Genomic DNA, 17,906 nt, shown 5'->3' with positions numbered 1-17,906 from the left:
AAGATGTCTGCCTGGGATGCTCAGAAATACGAAATCTAGCTCATTCCAGAATTTCTCTTCCTCTTCTAGTTTACATTCTTCCTCGCTGCCTGGTCTCCTAAAAAGAGGAGGTAGCAACAGCAAAACTTGGTACAATAGATTTATTTTCTTCAAAAAATTCTACATTGTTAAGTAACATAAATAGTGTTAGTATTATAACTTTGTCTTTTTTTGTTTTGTTTTCTCGGTCCCCTTTCCTTTCTATTCCTGTACAATTTTTCAATTCGTATTCCAGTCCTGTTGGTGGCGGTGTTTGCCAGATTCAGCGCAGAAGAATAAAAAGTTAGCGGAAGTTAGCGTCGTAGCCAACGCAGTAACGGCAATAAGGGACAAAGCGCGTGGTGCAATTGTTTTCCCGTTGGGTTTTGAACAGTCTACAACATCAAAATGTTGAAAGAGTTGGTAAGACAGCGATTGATTGCGGCAACCAATGAAATTTTCGGCCTTTTTGACCAAACGATTGCGTCGTACGAGGAGCAACTTTGTCGAGCGAGGGAGGAGAGCGAGCGACACCGACGACAACTGGAAGCTGTTTGCAAGACTCAAATTATTATACGCGTCGAAGGTCTGTCGTTTGTTCACTAATATTTTACTTATCTAATTAGAATGTTAAGCAAAAAAATATTGGTGTCCGTTTTATAGAACGAGTTGGGTTTTGGTGGTGATGGCCGGATGTGGCAAAACTCCCTGGCCAAAACTGTAATTGTATTTAAATATAATAATCACGACAGGGTGATTTTTGTTTTTCTGTTTACTGCATGACATGAAGCCAAATTAAACTTTTTAATGGTCAAACCTGAAAAGTGGTCACCAGGCTAAAATTGATTTTGTTGTTGGTGGTGGTTGGGGGGGGTCATTAACTCTTTGACTGCCATAGACGGGTGGAGGAAAGCCTTGGCCAGCTGTGGTGAAAGTTTCAAGCAGATCTAGTTAGCCTAATGACTATTTTTGGCCCCTAGATGGCAGCAATGACTCTCTTTTGACAAGATTGGGTAGGCGTCAGTAGAAGACGTGAGACGGAGCTAGAGAGGACAATGGCTGGGGAAGGGAAGAGAACATGGCGACCGGTTGCAAGCAGCTCACGCTCGAGCAGTTTTTTTCAAAGACGAAAAGCATCGACCAACGCTAAAGAGCACATTGATGACGACGATGATCATCATCGATGATGATGATGGTGACTCCGAGGTTGGAAGCATTGACGCGGCAGTAGAAGACGTGAGGCGGAGCTAGATGGCTGAAGAAGCGAACAATGGCGACCGGTTGCAAGCAGCTCACACTTGGGAATTTTTTTCAAAGGCGAAAGGCATCGACCAACGCTAAAGAGCACATTGATGACGACGATGATCATCATCGATGATGATGATGGTGACTCCGAGGTTGGAAGCATTGACGCGGCAGTAGAAGACGTGAGGCGGAGCTAGATGGCTGAAGAAGCGAACAATGGCGACCGGTTGCAAGCAGCTCACACTTGGGAATTTTTTTCAAAGGCGAAAGGCATCGACCAACGCTAAAGAGCACATTGATGACGACGATGATCATCATCGATGATGATGATGGTGACTCCGAGGTTGACGCCAAAGTTGGAAGTGCTGACGCTGCGGCTATGACGACGTCATAAAGGTTCACGGGCTAGCGATGCTAACACCGGAAAACGCGGAGCACAACCGAGCACGCTCAGGCGGACGTTCAATCGGACGACGAAGAGTACCCCGAGTCCAATGCATATTCATCGGAGGAGTGGGTACAGTCTGCTACTTGCTATTCCCCGGAAAAAAAGGCCGTCAAGAAAGTGTAACGTCTGCACGCGAAACGGACAATCGAAGTGAAACGTATCTGTTGTGCAAATCCTGCTGCGTCCCCTTGCACGCAGGGCAGTGTTACAAAAAGAAAAGCTGTATTTGAAACATCCACATAATTGTAAATAGTACCACAGTTGCACACATTTGTAAATAGTTTGCCAAATTGTTTTGTCAAATTGTTACACTGTTGAATGGAAATAAACGTATTTTGCAATCTAAAAACACTTTTTCATTGTTGGTGGTGGTGTATTACAGAAGTAAAGCACTATTTAGGTGTTTGTGGCATCATTCATGGACAAAAAGAAGTGTAGAATTCACTAGAGTGCATGAAATAACATCGTTTCACAAAAAGCTCTTTTTCTCCGCTTTTTGTTTCAAAACAGCATTTCGGGTAAATTAACCATTTTCTATTGTTGATTACTGAAGAACGGAATAAGGTAGAAACAAACTTTTTTTTCTGATGAAAGATGAGAATTCAATCTTTCATTTGGTAGTATGTTTATGTGTTTCCATAGTCCAAACACAACATTTTCTGTGGACCTTGAAAGATCAGTCAAAATGCTTAAATCGGCTGGCACTGGCGACATCCCGTTTCTGAAAACGTCTGGCAGTCAAAGAGTTAATGACTGCATGTTAACTGACTTGTGTCCTGCAGATGTCGAGCAGCTGATCGGTCAGCAGGAAGAACTTCTAACTCAGCCGCAAGATGGCAGGCGCAATTTGGAGCAAGCAGTTCCACAGCAAGCCCATGTGAAAGAGGAAGCGGCGGTTCCACAGCCCCCCTACATGGAAGATGAAGCTGAAGCTGAAGATGTAACGCACCCCCATGCTAAGGAGGAAGAGGAAGTGGTAGATATCAGCAAGTTGTCACCGACTGGTGTCTCTGTGGAGAGCGAAGTGTTCAAAGATGAACCGCCCGAAAGTTCACCGCGCCATCATGGCATTCCGAGTGGAGAGCACCCTGGAGGACCACCAGACGATCTCTTAGCTCCAATGTCAGACACCGGCCATATGGAAGAACCATTGAGAAGCGACACAGACGATGAAGGTGATGACAAACAGCCAAAATGCTCTGAGAAGGAGACGACACTTAAGAAAAAACGTAAGATAGGTAAAAAAGAAAACAGCTGCTCAATTTGTGGTCAAACATTTGCTGAAAACAGCCATTTGTTGGACCACAAGAGAATGCACGTGGAAGAAAAACGTTTTCATTGCTCATTGTGTGCAAAAAAATTCTCTTTTATGTCACTCTTGGGAAAACACATGAAATACCACACAAGAGAAAAACGGCATAGTTGCTCAGCTTGTCATAAAAAATTCTTCACTGCGTCTACACTGAAACAACACATGAGAACGCACACAGGACAACCCTTTAGTTGCCCGTCATGTGATGAAATATTCACCGAAAAGGCAAAATTTGTAACACACATGACATTACACACGGGAGAAAAACCCTTTAGTTGCTCAGTTTGCAGTAGAAGTTTCACTCAAAAGGCAGGCTTGAGAAAACACATGACAACACACACCGAACAAATGAGCTTTAGTTGCTCAACGTGTGACAAAAAATTCGCTTTGGAGTCATTATTGGCAAACCACATGAGACAACACACACGGAAAAAAACCTTTAATTGCTCAGTTTGCAGTAAAGGGTTCGGTACAAGGTATTTCATGGTAAAACACATGAGATTGCACACGTTTAAGAAACCCTTTAGTTGCTCAACGTGTGATAAAACATTCGCTTGTAAGTCCGCATTGGTAAACCACATGAGACGACACACGGGAGAAAAGCCCTTTAATTGCTCAGTTTGCCTTAAAAAATTCAGTCAAAGCTCATACTTGAAAAAGCACATGACAACACACACAAGACCAAAAAGCTTTAGTTGCTCGTTTTGTGGTAAAACGTTCAAACTAAGAGCTTGTTTTGTCGCACACGAGAGTGCACACAAAGAAGGGCGAGACGAGAAATCATAGAGGCGGAAAAACCTATTTATTTGGCGAAAGCTCGACTCGTAGCCCCACGATGACTAGACGTGTGTGGGGGGGATTTTTTTGTTATAAAGATGTTTTGCTTTGTGAGTTGGTTACTCTCTTGTTAGCTGCTTGGCTACTTTTTTTTCTCATACTATATGAAATGTTCCCAAAGTTGAAGTGCTGAGATTGCTGTTTGAAGGACTTTTTGTTTTGTTAAAGAGTTTAGAAAACACTGCATTGATTATATGCTCATCTGTTGTCCCTAATAAAAGGACCACATAAGTTCGCCTTCAGTCTTGACTTTCCCTTCTTTGCCAAACAACAAAATTGTCAAAACAAGTGCCTACAAAATAAACCAAAGCTTTTTTTTGTTTTTGGGTCATACATCACTGCTTGCACTCAGCGTGTCTAGCTAGTGAGGATGAGACTGTTGAAGTGTCATTTGGTGAAATTCCATTTTTATTAAACTATTCATAAATACAGTATTTTAGGTTGGAACAATCAGATAAATGAAACATTCACACAGGGCATTTAGCTATTTTTTTTTAATTAGCACCAGGATTTTGGAAGTCCTCAACTCAAAATTTGGTACTGTCACAAACTTTATATTTAACAAAATAGGTGGGCGAAAAATATTCTGTGTGATTTTACAACAAACCAACTACCACTTAAATGATCAGCGTTCCATAAGCAAGTATTATTTTATTGGACACTCTTGTATGTACACAATTACTCACCACACTCAAATATGATATTGAACAACAGGTATATACCATGTAGAAACAAGTCATTGTTTTATTAAGATTGGATGACAAACGTGAAATGAATAAAAATGATTAGGTGGGGGGAGGGGGAGCATGAAACAAAAGGACACCGGAAATGTGTACGTTGCCTAATCCTTCCCCCGGAAATGCTTAACAAGGCTTCATGTGCTCCTTAATTAACCATCAACCTTACAGAAGAAGTCAAATTGCAAGTCAGCTAAGCAATCAAAGCGCGAAGTGCAAATATTTCGACTGGCTACAACATCAGAATGTTGAAAGAGTTGATAAGAGAGCGACTGATAGCAGCCGCCGACGAAATATTTGGCCTGTTCGAAGGAACGATCGCGTCGTACGAAGAGCAACTTTGTCGAGCCAGAGAGGAGAGCGAGCGACATCGACGACAACTAGAAGATGTTTGCAAGGAACAGTTTATGATAAACTGCCAAGGTATGTTCACTAACATTTACAACATTTTGTTTATGGATATACAGTATTGATATTTTTGCCGTGACCGGCAACACTTCTACTTCCTCGCGTTACTCTCTCACTGTATCGTCAATATTCTATTTCAATATTTCGTGTACACATAATTGCTTACATGCTTAGTGGTCAAAATGCACTATATAAATTAAATAAACTTTAAAACTATTACTGATTTGGGGCCGTGCGCATGCTCAGTAGGGAGCTCACACCGACAGAACTCCATCCTAGCCAGCGTTATCAGATCGCGGTAAAGTCAGTTTGAAGTTGGATATTCGTGACACATTTGGACTGGAGTCGAACCCAAAATGTTTTTATTGCCCCTATATAGAGATCCGGACTTTGAAATCACTCGTCCTAAAATGAGCGTTAGCGCAGCCATTTTGGCAGTACAGTATAGAAAACGCATCAGCCACTTTGAATAAACGGCAAACACCACATTTTAACACTAGTGGGTTTTCCATCCACTAATTTGTATTCGAATTTTCAAGAAATGCGCAAATAAAACTGAATAGAAGCGCTAGAAATTCGAAAAAAGGCCCCAAAATTCGCAAAAAAAGTTTTTACTCTTGAGGAACAAAGGAAAATGAAAAAAAAACTGGTTTTGCGAATAAACGCTGAAAGGGCCGGATACACATCGCACGTTTTGACCGGATATTAAGTCACACGCACGTTTGTAGTCACAAAGCAATGGTAAAGTAAGGTATGTCATGTTTTCGTTTGTCAACTGTGGCTGTCGCTTTAAGATCATGCACGTACTTGCATGCACACCATGAACGAGCCTGACACAGATGCTGCAGACAGTTACACTTTGGGCCAGAGGTGCCAGCCCCAAGTAAAAAAAGTGACAAACCTCTCCAGGATACCAAAAGAGGAACCTATGCGTAGCTAATGGATAACAGCAGTCATAAAAAGGGGGAACAACAAGATGGAGGATTTGGGATCCCCCTTTATTGCTCGTGTAGAGATCACTTCATATCGGATGAGTCTGTTACTGAAGCAGTTACTCGTCTGGATGTAGCTCGATTGTAGAGTTATGAAATGGAAGCAAAATACGTAATCGGGCACTTTGTACATTGTGGCTGAGTCAGCAGATGCTAACTTGCCTGAAGCTAGTCTTTTACCACACGCAAATTGAGGGGGAAATAATCCGTTTAGTTTGTCTGTCCTGCTACAGTTTAATAAATACTACACAGTTGAATTTGATAACTGACATAACACACCATAAAGAAGACTTTTTACGGCATAAATAACAGCGGCGCGGATAAACACAAGTACAGACATTGTAAGTAATAGGCTTCGATACTGCCACAGGGGGCGTGTTTAGGGAGTAGTCACTATTGCAGAAGTTACAGTTAATCCCTGCCCTGATTTTGAGTAAATCACATGACATGAAAGCTATTGAGCTAAAGTGCTAATTTTTATGTATAAAAATTCCTTGAAACTATTGAGAGATGTGAAATTGAAGAAGAAAAAAGAGGCGCACCTCATGCGGCAGGCCCAGCCCTACTATCCTACTATCGTACACCGATTTTGCATCCACAGGTCACAAAACATGGAAGTCATTGAGCTAAAATTCTCATTTTGTGGATACAAATTAATAAAAAATATTGGTAGATGGAAATGAGGAAATTTACTGGTCACACGTGCGCAATTAGATGGAACGTTTACTTGCACAATGTTAAATTTTTGGGGCAAAAGGCCAACAGTCTGGTGCCATGAAGCTGATTCTTGAGCAGCCCGGTACTCGCTCATGTGCAATATTTGCACATGTGGAAAAAAGTATGTTCTTTCGAATCTTTTTAGAGGCCTCTGTTTCAGCCATTGAGAAGGGGTGGGGGTGAAATCTTTGGCAGCCCAGTTTTTCAGCCTGCTTGAGAATGTGAGGACGCTTAGCCTGGCTTGGGCTAATAAAACGCTGGGGTAAACTATGAATGACTATTATTGTTTTGCATTAATTTTAATGATAGGTGCCATGCATAGAACAAAACAAATTAAGAGTTGAATGAAAAAAAAACCTCCATGAGTTGTTAATAAACTTTGTAAGGAACAAATATATCTCAGTTAGGAGGCATTTGTAGCTGATGAAATTAGCATAGGAAACACCGGCTAAGAGTAACGTTTCAAGCGACTCGTCAAACTGTGAGTAAAAATAAATAAATGTCAGTGCGTCGACTGCTTTACGTCAAATTTGGCGTAGAGCAGAGGTCCCCAACCCTGGTCCTCAGGGACTGGTATCCAGCCTGTTTTCCATGCCTCCCACAGCCAACACAGGTGATTAATATCATCAGCTAATCAGCAATCTCTGGAGAAGGCTGATAACGATCTCCACCTTTTGTTGGCTGTGGGAGGCATGGAAAACAGGCTGGATACCGGTCCCTGAGGACCAGGGTTGGGGACCTCTGGCGTGGAGCATTTCCCTTATTCACCTAAAACCTTTAATGGGTGTTATCGACTCCAAATTTGGACTTGCTTATAATTGCTCTCGTGAGAAATTTTGAAGTTTGCCGAAACTTGGACACCTGAGAAGAGTGTGGCTCATGTTGTTTTTGTTGGGAAATATTTGTTGTCGTAGGAATTAAATCGTCTTGTGTTCTGCAGATGTGAAGCAGCTGATTGTCGATCAGGAAGAAGTTCCACCTCAGCTGCAGGAGGAGAGCTCCAATTTTGAGCCGGTGGTTCCCCAGCAACCCCACGTTAAGGAGGAAGAAGAAGAGGCGGACGTCAGCAAGTTACCTCTGAATAGCGTCTCTGTGAAAAACGAAGATTACGACGACGACGACGAAGACGAACTGCTTGAGTGGTCACAACTTCATCAGGACAGTCCAAGTGAAGACGACTGTGAAGGATCACCACCGGACGACTTGTTAGCTCCACAGTCAGACAGTGATGACGGCGAAAGACCGAGCGACGCCGACTCTGGAGGTGATGACAAACAGTTGAAATGCTCCGAGGAGGAGATAACTCTTAACGAGTCACCTTCTCAAACACACGCGATAACGAGCACACAAAAAAACACTTTAATTTGCGCACCATGCAACAAAATTTTCACTCTAGAAGAATCTTTTGAAAGGCACATGAAAACACACACGGTAGAAAAACCTTTTAGTTGCTCAACATGTGATAAAAGCTTCGCTACAAAGAAAGGGCTGACAAAACATACAAAAACGCACATGGGTGAAAAACCCTTTAGTTGCTCAATATGCACTAAAGCATATAAAGTAAAAGAGACTCTGGTATACCACATGAGGACACACACAGGAGAAAAACCATTTGGTTGCTCATCATGTGATAAAAGATTTATTTCAAACACAGCGCTGGCACAACATGCGAAAAGGCACTCTGGAGATAAACGTTTCTATTGCTCAACATGCGGCAAAACATTTTATGTAAAGGATCATCTGGTACAACACATGAGGATGCACACAGGAGAAAAACGCTACTTGAATTGTACAATGTGTGACAAAAGATTTTCGTCGAGGACGGGTCTGGTAAGACACACAAGAGGACACACGGGAGAAAGACCGTATGGTTGCTCAACATGTGATAAAAGATTTACTTCAAAGGAAGGTCTGGTCAATCACACAAGAATACACACGGGAGAAAAACCCTTCAGTTGCTCAATATGCGGTAAAGCATTTAATGCAAAGAATAATATGGTACAACACATGAGGACACACACAGGAGAAAAACCCTTTAGTTGCTCAACATGTGGTCAAATATTCTCGCACAAGAATAGTCTGATGGTACATATGAAAAGACACAGTGGAGAAAAACCCTTTGGTTGCTCGTTCTGTGATAACACATATGCAAGTAACCATGAAGCAATATCGCACATGAGAACACACACGGGAGAAAAACCCTTTAGTTGCTCATTTTGCGGTAAAGAATTCAGTCAAAGGTCAAACATGATCGTACACATGAAATTACACACAGGATAAAAAAAAAACAAAACCTTTTGCCCCCTCATAGGTAAGAGCGCGCGCACACGCACGCAAATCATCACGTGAGAAAGCATAAGGGAAAAAAACTAGTTGAGGTTGTGGTGAAAGTTTGACTGAACGAGACACGTGGGGACTTGTGCAAAATCAGTGGGGAGAAAACAAACTTAAGCCTTTTCATGTACATTTTCTTCATTATAAAGATGCTTTTTACTTTGTAAATAATTACTCTGTTGTGAGCTTGCTATTTTTTTCTCGCTATGAGGTTTCCTAACGACAACGGCCGAGATAGCTGTTTGAATTACTTTTTTTTTTTTAAGAGCTTAGTAAGAATTCCGTTATTTGCATGTTCACCTGCTGTCCCTAATAAAAGGACCACTTAAGTTCACCTTCAATGCGAGTCATTCTCATCCTCCATGAAACACCAAAAGTATCTTAACAAGCACTTACAACATAGCGTAACATTGGGTTGGGCCAATTAAAAGCTCTAATATGATTCTGTCATACCTCAAATAATTCTGACATCCTTTCCAACTAGCAAGGATGGCTATTTAAGAGTAATTGGTTGAGGTAAAAAAAATTGAAGACACTGAGAAATAATATAGCAACTTGAAAACAAAAAGTATGTGATGAACTGAAGAACGGGGGTGGGGGTAATCGAAAACGTCCTTAAAATCAAATAGATTCATTGGAGCTTTATTAAACGTCTATTTAGCATAAATAATTAAAAAGATGAAAATTCATATCTGATTTAAAAAAAGAAAGAAAAACGGAATAGATTAAGTACAGTGAGAAAATGATACAGTACGCCTTGTCAGTGCGCTCAGACAGGAACGGACACCGGAAGTTGGCACGTTGCCTAATCATTCCCCCGGAAATGCTTTATAAGGTCCCTTGCGTGTCCTCCTAAAATCACAAACCCTACAGAAGAAGTCAAAGGTGCATGTTAGCAAAACTGCAACTGAGGGACAAAGTGCGAGGGGCAAGTGTTTCAACTGCCTACAACATCAAAATGTTGAAGGAGTTGATAAGAGAGCGCCTAATTTTGGCCGCCGACGAAATCTTTGGCCTGTTCGAAAAAACAATCGCGTCGTACGAAGAGCAACTTTGTCGAGCCAGAGAGGAGAGCGAGCAACGTCGACGACAACTAGAAGATGTTTGCAAGGAACAGTTTATGATACACAGCCAAGGTATGTTCATTAACATTTACAGCATTTTGTTTTGGCATTTTATTAGCCTGCAAACTGGATGGCGACGTTTTGCGTTAATTTGTACCATGCATAGAAAAAAAAACCTAATTAGGAGTCAAATGAACATACATTCCATGAGTTGTTGCAGTCAAATACAAAATTGTGATACAGCTACATTAACCCATGACAAGTATTAGCATTTGCATCATATCTCAATCTGGAGGTAGGGACATATCCTGCAGGACTCTGGCCCTCGAGGACCGAGTTTGGACACCACTGTTTTACACTAAAGACTTTTAAATTTTCTGAAATTAAATTTCTCGGTATTATAGTAGATTGGAAACTGGGCTAGAAATCACACATTAACTACATCAAAGGAAAAATAGCAAAGTCGGTGGCAATTTTGCATAAAGTCAAAGATGTCCTAAATACACCTTCATGATACATCTTGTACTGCTCCTTCATACTCCCATACATGAATTACTGCTAAAGCTAAATGTGAAGTAAGACATTTTTTTTATGCTACATGCACTATAGGAAAATCCTAATAGCGCTACTTATGTTATTTAAAATGTAAATTTCCTGTACATTTTACGTAATCATTTTTATTTATGTACAGTTGTTGTTCATAATTGATTCTTCATAAATTAAATTAAAGAATTAGAAAATAAATATCCGTATGTGGGTTTTGTCAAATCTGCTTTATTCAGCTAAAACCTTTGATTGGGTTTGTCGACTCTAAATTTGGACTCGCTTATAATTGCTCTCGTGAGAAAGTTTACTGAAACTTGGACACCTGTTGTTTGTCATGAGGAGAAAGTGGGAAACACGAACGCAAATCATGTTGTTTTTGTTGGAAAATATTTCTTGTCGTAATAAAATCGTCTCGTGTTCTGCAGACGTGGAGCAGCTGATTGTTGATCAGGAAGAAGTTCCACCTCGGCTGCAGGAGGGGAACTCTGAACAAGCGGTTCCAGAGCGCCCGCACGTTAAGGAGGAGGAGGAAGAAGAAGAGGCGGATGGCAGCAAGTCGCCACCGACTGCCGTCTCTGTGAAAAGCGAAGACGACGACGACGAACCGCCCGAGTGGTCGCGGCTTCATCGGGACAGTCCAAGTGAAGACGACTGTGAAGGATCACCACCGGACGACTTGTTAGCGCCACAGTCAGACAGCGATGACGGCGAAAGACCGAGCGAGGCCGACTCTGGAGGTGACGACAAACAGTTGAAAGGCTCCGAGGAGGAGATAACTCTTAACGAGTCACCTTCTCAAACAAACGCCACGACGAGCACACAAAAAAACACTTTAGTTTGCTCACTGTGCAGCAAAATGTTCATTCTAGAAGAATCTTTGGAGAGACACATGAAAACGCACACGGTAGAAAAACCTTTTAGTTGCTCAACATGTGATAAAAGCTTTGCTACAAAAAAAGGGCTGACAAAACATAGAAAAACGCACATGGTCGAAAAACCCTTTAGTTGCTCAACATGCAGTAAAGCATTTAAAATAAAGGATAGTCTGGTATACCACATGAGGACACACACAGGAGAAAACCCCTTTACTTGCTCAACATGTGATAAAAGCTTTACTTCAAACAAAGCGCTGGTACAACACACAAAAAGGCACTTGAAAGGAAAACCCTTTTGTTGCTCAACATGCGGCAAAACATTTTATCTCGAGGATAATCTGATACAACACATGAGAACGCACACCGGAGAAAAACACTTGAGTTGCTCAATATGCGACAAAAGATTTTCGTCGAGGACAGGCCTGGTCAAACACACAAGGGCACACACGGGGGAAAGACCGTATGGTTGCTCAACGTGTGATAAAAGTTTTACTTCCAAGCAAGGTCTGGTCAAACACACAAGAATACACACGGGAGAAAAACCCTTCAGTTGCTCAATATGCGGTAAAGCATTTAATGCAAAGAATAATATGGTACAACACATGAGGACACACACAGGAGAAAAACCCTTTAGTTGCTCAACCTGTGGTCAAATATTCTCGCAAAAAAATAGTCTGGTGTCACACATGAGAAGACACAGTGGAGAAAAACCCTTTAGTTGCCCATTTTGCAGTAAAGAATTCAGTCATAAGTCAAACATGATAGTACACATGAAATTACACACAGGATAAAAAAAACGTATTTGGTTATAGGCAACAGCGTACACACTTGGAAAGCATAGGTAAAAAAATCACTTTAGTTGTTGAGATTGTGGTAGAAATTTGACTCCGTCTCACCATGATGAGACACGTGAGGACTTGTGCAAAAGCAGTGGGGAGAAAACAAACGTAATAAGCCTTTTCATGTACATTTTGTTCTTTGTTATAAAGATGTGCTTTGTAAATTGTAAACAATTACTCTGTTGTGAGTTAGCTTTTTTTTTTTCTTCCAATATTAAGTTTTTGTAACTATAAAATGTATTAATTTCAAATTTATTTGATTGCATGTTCACCTGCTGTCTCTAATAAAAGGACTACTTAAGTTACGACGCAAGTAATTCTCATTCTTCGTGAAACACCAAAAGCGTCACAACAAGCGCCTATAACATAACTTTGGCTTGGGTCAATTAAAAGCGCTAATGTTCTGCGATACCTCATATAAATGTTGACATCCCTTCCAGCTAGCAAAGATGGCTATTTAAGTGTAATTTGTTGAGGTTCTGTTTGAAGAATGTTTAGGTTGAAACGATTAAAAAAAAAAATCATTCCAACGACATTCAGGGATACACATGATGGTTAAAATTGGCACCAGGATTATGAATGTCTTTTATGGAAGCCAAAACGGTCAAGAAAATCTATACGCGTGTGACTGAGATGCTTTCGTTTTGCACACTTTTGAAGTTTATGAAGTTGAAGTCATGATGTGCAGTCCACTGACTTGCAGCAGTTTATTGGCCGAGATGCCACATCTAATATGGCGGAGGTGCTGACGCATCACAGGCTGAAAACATTTGGATCAATGTGAGGGCTCACGAGTGCCCCGAAAAAAAGACATAAACTGAAAACAAAACTCGCAGGTTTTCGCGACCAATCGTTCTCACTTCAGGGGGAAGGTGAGATTTTAAAAATACATTTTAAAACTAGCATCAATGCAAAAAAGAAAAAAAAGAGCTTGATCAGAGCAATTGCCTTACTGCCACCAAGAATGACAACAAAAATCCTCAGTGAAGCCGCAGCCCAAGTGTCTCACTAAAACTTATCATAAAATGCAAAATCAGAAGTTAATGATTCCTTTTTCAAAGCAAACTACTACTATGAACCACTTGGTTAATTATTTTTATATGCACACATCTTTATACAGTTAATCCATCCCTTTTATTGTTTTAGTTCAAAAGTTTAATAAATCAGACACTGATGGCACAGCACTCTGTTTTGAAATGCTTTGTGGTTGTAAAGACCCTTTGGAAATACTTCACTGAAAGAAGAAAAAAAAATCCTTTCAAAGGTGGTTCTTGGTCAACTTATGTCGGTAACCCTTCGTCAGACACGCCTGCGCTGGCTTGGCCATGTCCGAAGAATGGACGACGATCGCATCATCCCAAAGCAAATCCTGCATGGAGAAGTCATGCAGGGCCAGAGTCCAGTGGGCCGACCAAAGGTCCGCTTTAAGGATGCGGCCAAGAGAGACATGATGGCCGTCGGCCTCCCAACAGACACGCGGGGGGAACTCTGGCTTGTAGTAATCAAGCTGCTTGGAGGTCAAGGTGCTCAAAACTCAAAAAAGGAGGGCGGAGCTTACTTTGATCAATTATCTGCAGAGTTTGTTTAAGACGAAATAAATCAACTGTGCTAAATAACCCCATCATTCAACTCCATTTAAATCGAACAGTGTTAAAAATACACTTTGGGGGTTGAAAACAACTCTGAAATATTTAATACCAACATTTTAAAACTCCATTTTTTTGCTGTGAATGTCTGTGAAAGTCATACATTCTCAAAACATATTATCTGTCAAGTTTTATATTATTATCTTAGAGGAGGAAAAAAAAAAAGACCCGCCGGAATATGTAATAAATAATCCTGCGACAATATTGACAACATGAAGAGACCAAAACCTTTAAAGCAAAGGATTAAAACAAACACATGAAAAAAAGACTTTCTGCAAAAATGTTTGTTTTTTTTACCACTTCGGTAACCATTCAGTTTTTCATTTTAATCAGAAAACGAACAGGATAAGATCAATTTTATTTATCTTCCCTCTTGAATAACATGGATGCCTCACCTCGTGTCACACACTGAGCCGCTCATCACTTTTTAGTTGAAGTCCGAAAAACAAGCAGGCAAGAAAACATTTATTCGCTCTCTGTGTTGTGTTTGCGCATGTGTTCATTCAAACTGGCCCGATGGCCATAACTTTCTCCACACACTGAGCAACTAAAGGGTATTCCTCCTGTGTGTGTTCTCATGTGCGTTAACACATGTTCCTTCCGAGAGAATGTTTTACCACAATCTGAGCAGCGGAAGGGTTTTTCTCCCGTGTGTTTCCTCATGTGCGTTACCATGTTTTCTTTCTGAGAAAATGTTTTGCCACAAGTTGAGCACCGAAAGGGTTTTTCTCCTGTGTGTGTCCTCATGTGTAATTCTATACTTCCCTTTTGTGAGAATGTTTTACTGCAAACTGAGCAACTAAAGGGTTTCTCTCCTGTGTGCACTCTTATGTGTCTTAGCATTGGGCCTTTTTGAGCAAATTCCTTACCGCAAAATGAGCAACTAAAGGGTTTTTCTCCTGTGTGTGTTCTCAAGTGTGTAATCAAAGTTTGTTTTGTAGCAAAATTTTTACTACAAACAGAGCAGGTAACACGTTTTTTACACGTTTGTGACGTTTCCTTGTTGCCGCGAGTTGTCTCCTTTTCAGAGCCTTTGGACTGTTTGCCGTCACCTTCACAGTCTCCATCCCTCCTCAAAGTCTCTTCTGTCTCGTCAATGTCTGACAATGATCCCGAGACGTTGTCTGATGGCGTACTTCCACTTGGACTGTGAGGATGAAGCTGTGTTTCATCATCATCATCGTCGTCGTCGTCGTCTTCTTTTTTCAGAGAGACAACAATCAGTGGCAACTTGCTGACGTCAGTCTCCTGCTCTTCCTCCTTAATGTGAGGCTGCTGTTGGTCATCCTCTTCTTCTTTAATGTGCGTATGCAGTGGATCATCTTCTTCTTTCACGTGTGGTGGATGAATGGGAAGTTTTTCCTGACAACCGATCAGCTGCTGGATGTCTGCAACACACAAGCAACAACACATACACAGTTAAGTTGTTTGTTAGGCACTAGTTTGATTTGCCACAACAACAAAAAAAGAATGACAACAAAGCGAAAGGCAACATTTGTTGTCACCTTCACAGTCTGCATCACCCCTCAGAGGTTTCTCCATGTCGACTGTGATGATGAAGCTGTGACCACTTGAGTGGTTCGTCTTCGTCACTGCACACCAGAGACACCAATCAGCGACAACTTGCTGACATCAGCATCCTCCTCTTCCTCTTTCACGTGGGAAGGCTTCTGATCCCCCGTGTTGGAGGGATAAATTCTTCCTTGTAACAAAGCAGTGTCTGAAGGTCACAAGACCATTTTATTACTACAACAAGCACTATATAGTCAATAATATTTTTTTGTCACAAACACAATATTATCATTTGGGTGGACAGCCAAAGCACAGAGTTGAACGTGGTTTGTTTGTTAGATGCGAGTCGCATTAACTAAAAAAGTGAACATAGAGAGATTTTTCCCATTGACAGTGAATAATATTTAGGCTAGCCTAGGTCATAATTTGGCATTTTCAAAAGTCGATTTTGGAAAAATTATATTAGCTGTCGGTTGTTCCACTCATCCACGACAAGACTTGCAGATATTTCCCGAGAACACTAAACCCTACATAAACCAAATATTCATTAACCCAACTCTAAAAATAAATAAATAAAGAGGGTGCACCCCCTTCTGACAGCCTTGGTTAAAAAAAAGTGTTGTTTTAATAATCGTGGCCCATAAATTATAAAGCTTACCTTATATTAACATAAACTATGTGGTTTGTGTGAAAAATTACCCTTTCCATATCGAAACGTTATGTCAAACTGGGTGACAATATGGTGCCCTCTTCTGTCACTGTCCTGTTTTCTAATGTAGGCCCCTTACACACGTCCTCAATTCAGATTTCCAAACGCGAATATTAAAACAAAGGAAACAAATGGCCTGTACGACAGGTCAAAAGAAAAATAAATCCATTGTCAATATAAATAAAAACAATAAAGTTTTTCATCCACTCCTCGTCGTCTCCACAGCTACAACGTTAGCATTTAGCTAGCAACACACGTAAACCATTACAAACGGATTAATAATAGGAAAGGTGGACTCACCGTAACTGTTGTGGTTTTATTAGATGCTGTTCTTGTTAACAATAAACCACGTCATAAACTTTAGGTCCTAATTATTCTCCGAGAAACAAGTGAATTGCTTCTTCTTTTTTCTTTTTTTTCGTCTGCACGTATGTAGGTTGTGTGCGCATGCGCAATGTCACAGATGGGCGGCCCATAAAGCAACGGACTGAATCTTCTTTAAAAAAATAAATTAAAAAAAAAGTATTTAATTAACTTAATTAATGCTTTAATAATCCAATGTACTTTTTATGTATTGTTAAATAGTATTTTTATATTGCAACGATTCTGCACTAAAGGCTACGGAAGTTAATGGGCACATCATCCGTGACGTCACATGACCGCCATCTTGTGACGGTATTGACACCGTGAAGATGCCAGATGAAAAAAAAGAGCCACAAAAAATCAAAATCCACATTGAATTTATAACAAAGGATAAAACAGACAATAAAAAAAGACTTAAATAAAATGTGTTATTTTGAGATTACTTCTGTACACATTAAACTCAATGTTTATATTTTGATTAACCTTCAGTCTTTAAAAACATGGAGGCCACGGAAAACATTTTATTCTTTGTCAGTGTTGTGTTTACGCATGTGTTGAGTCAAACTTGCCTTATGAACGAAGCTTTCACCACACACTATGCAACAAAAAGTCTTTTCTCCCGTGTGTGTTCTCACGTGTGACACCAAATGTGGCTTTTTAGAGAAGATTTTACCACAAGTTGAGCAAGTAAAGGGTTTAACGCCTGTGTGTCCTCTCATGTGCGATTCCATACTTCCTTTTTGAGTGAATGCTTTACCGCAAACTGAACAACTAAAAGGTTTTTCTCCTGTGTGCGTTCTCATGTGCGTTATCATGTTTTCCTTTTGAGAGAATGTTTTCCCGCAAGTTGAGCAAATAAAGGGTTTTTCGCCTGTGTGTGTTCTCATGTGTGACTGCATGCTCCCCTTTTGAGAGAAGGCTTTATTGCAAACCGAGCAACTGAAAGGTTTTTCTCCTGTGTGTAGTCGTATGTGTCTTAGCATTGCTCCACTGCGAGCAAATTCTTTACCACAAAATGAGCAACCGTAGGGTTTTTCTCCGGTGTGTATTCTCATGTGCGTCATTAAAGTTTGCTTTGTAACACAGCTTTTACCACAAACTGAGCAACAAAAGGGTGTTTCTCCCGTGTGTGTTCTCATATGTGTTACCATATTTTGTTTTCTAGAGAATGTTGTACCACAAACCGAGCAACTAAAGGGTTTTTCTCCTGTATGTGTTCTCATGTGTCTATTCAATGTTGATTTTTTGGTAAAACTTTTGCCACAAACTGAGCAGGTAACACGCTTTCCATGCTTTCGTGAAGT

At 40.6% G+C, this 17,906-nt stretch overlaps 4 protein-coding genes across 5 annotated transcripts; 3 read left to right on the top strand and 1 right to left on the bottom strand.

Annotated features, from left to right (window-relative positions):
• The first annotated feature begins 299 nt into the window (after positions 1-299).
• LOC144048536 (uncharacterized) lies at positions 300-4,102 on the top strand. Its single transcript, XM_077560650.1, has 2 exons — positions 300-604; positions 2,494-4,102. The coding sequence occupies exons 1-2, from the start codon at positions 427-429 to the stop codon at positions 3,807-3,809; spliced, it is 1,494 nt and encodes a 497-aa protein (XP_077416776.1). The 5' UTR covers positions 300-426; the 3' UTR covers positions 3,810-4,102.
• A 614-nt stretch (positions 4,103-4,716) lies between these two features.
• Positions 4,717-9,389, top strand: LOC144048534 (uncharacterized). The gene is made up of 2 exons (XM_077560647.1): positions 4,717-5,020; positions 7,655-9,389. The coding sequence occupies exons 1-2, from the start codon at positions 4,843-4,845 to the stop codon at positions 8,992-8,994; spliced, it is 1,518 nt and encodes a 505-aa protein (XP_077416773.1). The 5' UTR covers positions 4,717-4,842; the 3' UTR covers positions 8,995-9,389.
• Positions 9,390-9,877: 488 nt separating this feature from the next.
• LOC144048538 (uncharacterized) lies at positions 9,878-12,677 on the top strand. Its single transcript, XM_077560652.1, has 2 exons — positions 9,878-10,184; positions 11,084-12,677. Exons 1-2 carry the CDS (start codon positions 9,938-9,940, stop codon positions 12,322-12,324), a joined length of 1,488 nt encoding a protein of 495 aa, XP_077416778.1. The 5' UTR covers positions 9,878-9,937; the 3' UTR covers positions 12,325-12,677.
• On the bottom strand, positions 11,187-16,868 carry LOC144048580 (uncharacterized). Of its 2 annotated transcripts, none has more exons than XM_077560711.1 (3): positions 16,540-16,868; positions 15,524-15,738; positions 11,187-15,406 (listed from the first exon to the last, which is right to left on the bottom strand). In XM_077560711.1, exons 2-3 carry the CDS (start codon positions 15,558-15,560, stop codon positions 14,484-14,486), a joined length of 960 nt encoding a protein of 319 aa, XP_077416837.1. In that variant the 5' UTR covers positions 15,561-15,738; positions 16,540-16,868; the 3' UTR covers positions 11,187-14,483. The 2 variants fall into 2 exon arrangements, with proteins under 2 accessions (XP_077416837.1, XP_077416838.1); XM_077560712.1 differs by having other exon boundaries at positions 15,524-15,720.
• Positions 16,869-17,906: the final 1,038 nt, after the last annotated feature.

This window comes from Vanacampus margaritifer, chromosome 3 (assembly GCF_051991255.1).
Source record: "Vanacampus margaritifer isolate UIUO_Vmar chromosome 3, RoL_Vmar_1.0, whole genome shotgun sequence".
Taxonomy (NCBI): Eukaryota; Metazoa; Chordata; class Actinopteri; order Syngnathiformes; family Syngnathidae; genus Vanacampus; species Vanacampus margaritifer.
The sequence above is the reverse complement of the archived record's forward strand: the minus strand, read 5'-3'. Positions and strand labels throughout refer to the sequence as shown.

Coding starts and splice junctions, on each gene's coding strand:
- LOC144048538 (XM_077560652.1), top strand. CDS start 9,938: ATGTTAGCAAAACTGCAACTGAGGGACAAAGTGCGAGGGGCAAGTGTT. Junction 10,185..11,083: donor GTTTATGATACACAGCCAAG/GTATGTTCATTA, acceptor CGTGTTCTGCAG/ACGTGGAGCAGCTGATTGTT.
- LOC144048536 (XM_077560650.1), top strand. CDS start 427: ATGTTGAAAGAGTTGGTAAGACAGCGATTGATTGCGGCAACCAATGAA. Junction 605..2,493: donor AATTATTATACGCGTCGAAG/GTCTGTCGTTTG, acceptor TGTGTCCTGCAG/ATGTCGAGCAGCTGATCGGT.
- LOC144048534 (XM_077560647.1), top strand. CDS start 4,843: ATGTTGAAAGAGTTGATAAGAGAGCGACTGATAGCAGCCGCCGACGAA. Junction 5,021..7,654: donor GTTTATGATAAACTGCCAAG/GTATGTTCACTA, acceptor TGTGTTCTGCAG/ATGTGAAGCAGCTGATTGTC.
- LOC144048580 (XM_077560711.1), bottom strand. CDS start 15,560: ATGGAGAAACCTCTGAGGGGTGATGCAGACTGTGAAG. Junction 15,407..15,523: donor GGGTGATGCAGACTGTGAAG/GTGACAACAAAT, acceptor TGTGTGTTGCAG/ACATCCAGCAGCTGATCGGT.